At 42.8% G+C, this 4230-nt stretch overlaps 1 protein-coding gene across 2 annotated transcripts; it reads left to right on the forward strand.

Moving 5' to 3' along the window:
• Positions 1 to 160: 160 nt before the first annotated feature.
• tmem203 (transmembrane protein 203) lies at positions 161 to 2665 on the forward strand. Of its 2 annotated transcripts, none has more exons than XM_068732450.1 (2): positions 161 to 257; positions 739 to 2665. In XM_068732450.1, the coding sequence occupies exon 2, from the start codon at positions 1008 to 1010 to the stop codon at positions 1422 to 1424; it is 417 nt and encodes a 138-aa protein (XP_068588551.1). In that variant the 5' UTR covers positions 161 to 257; positions 739 to 1007; the 3' UTR covers positions 1425 to 2665. The 2 variants fall into 2 exon arrangements, with proteins under 2 accessions (XP_068588551.1, XP_068588552.1); XM_068732451.1 differs by having other exon boundaries at positions 743 to 2665.
• The last annotated feature ends 1565 nt before the right edge of the window (positions 2666 to 4230 follow it).

Below are 4230 nucleotides of genomic sequence, written 5' to 3' on the forward strand. Positions count from 1 at the left end.
AACAGAAAACATACGGCACTTTGTGATTGTTACAGGTGGAACTGTTGGAACACAAATAGATAATTGCAAATAATTGCAAATTGACTAAAAACTAAGTCAGTCCTTTCGGCCTCCGTACAATCTGAATTTACTCGTCTCGCGATATTTCCCAGAAGGCGAGAAAAAAAGCAGCTACGATGCTAATAGTTTGATAGCTTTGTGTACTGACAGTTTCGCTTCCAGCTGGATGGAGAAGAAAACGCCTGACTGTTATTAAGGTAGAGTAATGTTTAGTCGCAGTACAATACATTTCGTACCAGTCAATGCGTGAGTTTTATTGGTTATTAGATGGGCTGTATCATACCTGTCTGTGGTTAGCTTCCGTTGTAGAGCAATGATCGGCTACAGTCTGTATCATCGATGTAATTGTAGCTCGACTTCATCTGTAACGTTACTGTAGCACTACGTGTCATTTCAAACTATATCTACTATTATCAGCCGGTTTCTAACTGAGGGTATTCAGTCTAAATATTGAACTGACAACGTGATGAAATAATGGAGAAAGATGTCTGTAGTCACTGCCTATCTTCACTGACGTTAGCTGTTTACTGAAACAGTGAGATGTGATTTGGGCCCTGTCTACTCTGCGTTATAGTCAATATGTGGGTGTATGTCTGATTGTTTTTCTTCATCAGATCTGTCAGATGTAACACATTGGATTGTTTTGGCTAATGTTATGTTTTCTTTGTCATACATAAGGAAGGCTTTCCAGAGACTGGGAGCACTTCCTGCCATCACCTCCCCCGATCATCATCCTCAGGGTGGATTTGAAGATGTAGCCAAGAGTGAAGTGGGTCATCTTTGTAGTACCTCACTGTTCCTGCCCAGGCGTAATCGGTGACTTCTCACCTCCACCCTCTGCCCCCCTAAGTCTGGGGCACTTTGGCCCCTAACGTGGGCTGCCTTGTGCGTGACTCTGCTGCCCTCAATCAGTCCGTCCCTGGTTGAAGACCCTTCTGTCCTCAGCTATGCTGTTCTCCCTGAGGGAACTGGTCCAGTGGCTGGGCTTTGCCACCTTTGAACTCTTCCTCCACCTGCTAGCGTTTCTGGTCTTCAGCATGCTGGTCGCTTTACGAGCTGACATGTTCACCCCCTCGCTGAGCTGGTGGCTGGTGTTTGTCCCGCTGTTTGCTGCCGATGGCCTCAGCACCTACTTCACGGCCATCGTGTCCATCCGCCTCTACCAGGAGAATGAGAAGCGCCTTGCGGTGCTGCGGCTCCTCTGGGTGCTGACGGTGCTCAGCCTGAAGCTGGTGTGCGAGGTGCTGCTGTGCCAGAAGCTGGCGGAGCAGGAGCAAGCCAGAGACCTGTGGTTTGGCCTCATCGTCTCGCCGCTGTTCATCCTGCTGCAGCTGCTGATGATACGAGCGTGCCGCGTCAACTGAGGGGAGTCAGTTAGTGGTTGTTCACATCACTAAACGACACAGGAGCAAAGAGCAATCTTCATCTGCCATTAGAGATTTAGAGCATAACAATGGTGTCATTTATCTTTTGGCTCATTGCTACTAAAAAGACAAATAACAGTTTTTCATTCACGTTTCATGGTCCAGAATAGAGTTTCTCTACATTGGTGTTACGAAATGAACACACTGCTCGCTTAAGTTATAATGCAATATTTCTCTCTCAGAAGAATGGAGGCTGTTGTATAGCAGCACCATGATTTTGTAATGACAATAATAAGGGAACCAAACTTTTTGACATCTAGTATAAACATATGTAATGGTACCCATTGCTAAAGTAAAACTTGAGTTGATTTTGAAGACTGAATGGAAGTTAATTGTAGCGAGACGATGAATATCAATAAAATCATTCTTTTTCTGAGAGCCCCTTTACATCGGGGTGGATTACTGCTGTTCATTTTTGATACTAAGAGTCAGCAGTAAATGTGTATTTGGGACATGGTGTGCCTTTACATTGTGCAGTCAATGTTAGACAATGAGCCATTAGGAAGATGTATACCAGAGTTATGTTTTAATGCACATGTGCACAGTACACATGTAAATATAATGAACGGGTGAAACCTAAAGGCTGCAATGCCCCAGCCACCTTTTTGGGCAACTGTCGTGGGACCTCAAGAAGTTGCTGCAGCTTTGATGCTTCCCCCCACCCCACCCCCAGAGGAAGACATTGCTTGCCAGCACAATTTGGTTATGTTTATTATCATGTGTCTCACTTTGTTGCCTGTTACAAGAAGTGTTGCTCACACAATCCCCCCCTTTCCCCCCCGAGTTGCCTAGCTTGTCAATTCCATCAATGAGAACAGTCTGAACAGCAAGAAGCTGGTTCTGAAACTTGTTGTCGGCTCACAGTCTCACCCCAAATGTAGAAGAACTGAATGTGATTTCTGCCAAGCAGTCAGCTGTGTGCACACGTCTTCCCTGTATATTGCTGTTTATTTGTACAATATGTAATGCATTTGATCTGAGTTTGATCCTACCTTGTGTATGTACTGCATGTATTTAAGGCCTCTTTTAAAGGTAATTCCCGATGTCAAATTTTGTGTAATATGAATATGTTTGTATGATTTTGGAAAGAAATTTGCGGAATCTTATTTATGTTCTCATGTTCTTGTTATGGCACCTATATGGTCATCTGTACATATGTGTAAATAAACCATCAACATTTATCCAATGTCGACTGATGAATATTTTAGTCTGGTTGAGACATTTAGTCTGTTACTGGGCCTTGGTCTCCTTGGCCACAAGGGGGCGCTACTGGCCTTTTAAATGAGCGTGTATACCACAACGACAAGGACCATACTGATTACATCTTTTTGCACGTTCGTCTCCAAAACATGCGTCGTTTTTAAAATATATTTATATTTTTTTCCTGCTTGTATTTTACATTAAATTCAGCACGGAGTGAAAATCAGTTTATAGACTTTAATAAGATGCATCACACTGCATATCCTATACTTTTACTGGATTCGGGTTCTGTCAAACACAAGCAGCATTATTGTTGCATATGTTGACATGTTATGTGATGGATTATGTCTCAAATCAGTGTCCTTGTATGTCTCCCATGTAATATTACACATTAATACTGTCATTAAAAAAAATATCAGCCCCAATCAATATCAGAATTAGTCAACATAAAAGTGCTTGTGTGTGTTTAATGAAAACAATCTTCTTTCGACGTCACCTCTCGATTTTCAGAAACATCCTCGGCTGCTTTAATTTCTGTCAAACCGACTTTGACGAGCAGACAGAGGCACATACCACGTATTTCTTTAATGCATTTGATTATTTTCCTCCCGTGCGCTCTTTAGGCTTGCTGTTTCTTAATTATGGCTCGGTGATAAATGTTTGATGAGGTACAGTAATCGTTTGTAGTACCCAAGAATAGCCCTCTTAGAGCCGATTCAATGTGCAGCAGGCCACTTCTCAGCGCATGTGTTTACTGCAGCCGGATTATCGACAGGTGGCATCACCGGCAAAATGCTGAATGAACAGTCGTCAGCCTCCACCGGGTACTGGATATCCCCTACTTATCACAGCCGAACAAAAACAATGCACAGCTCAAGTATCCCTATACTTCAATAGACGTAACATTAGTACTGTAGGTGGTTTTAAAAAGGAAAATTATCCAAAGACTACTAAAAACAATGAATTCAGAACATTATTGGGAAACCATATGTAGTAAAGTAAAATAAAACGAAGCACAAAGAAGTCAATCTTCAGTAGACGACCTAGATACAATAGAGACTAATCAAGTTTTTACCGGATTTTAGCAATCTTACTCATATTTAGTACGTTTCTAATGTGCTAGATGAACCTAGTCTTGCAAGTGTCACCCGTTAGGATTGTAATAACATCTTAACTGTAGCAGCATAAACAATATTAACGACAAATCTATATTCAATTACCCAATAAAAGATACATCCACTGATGGTATTAAATATAGTGCACAAAAAAGGGAGGGGCGGGTTGAACTTGAACGCAACACTCTTGATTGACAGGCCTTCCCTGCCCAGTCAACAATAGAAACGGGAGTGGTTTGCGTCAATGTGTAGCGTTCCACAGAAAGCGAGGGGCGTGTCTTAAAATCTAACGACCAATCAAGAAGCGGATGGGACTGCCGAAGCCGCTCGTGCTGCTGCGGATGGGCGGGGCCGCGTTCAGGGGCTGTGTGGAGTCAGAGGGTGAGAAAGCAGAGCGAGAGGAGAGAGGAAAAAAAATAGACGGTAGGGAT

This window comes from Cebidichthys violaceus, unplaced genomic scaffold, assembly GCF_023349555.1.
Source record: "Cebidichthys violaceus isolate CVI_PGR_0920_01 unplaced genomic scaffold, fCebVio1.0.p SCAF_59, whole genome shotgun sequence".
In the NCBI taxonomy this organism is placed as follows: Eukaryota; Metazoa; Chordata; class Actinopteri; order Perciformes; family Stichaeidae; genus Cebidichthys; species Cebidichthys violaceus.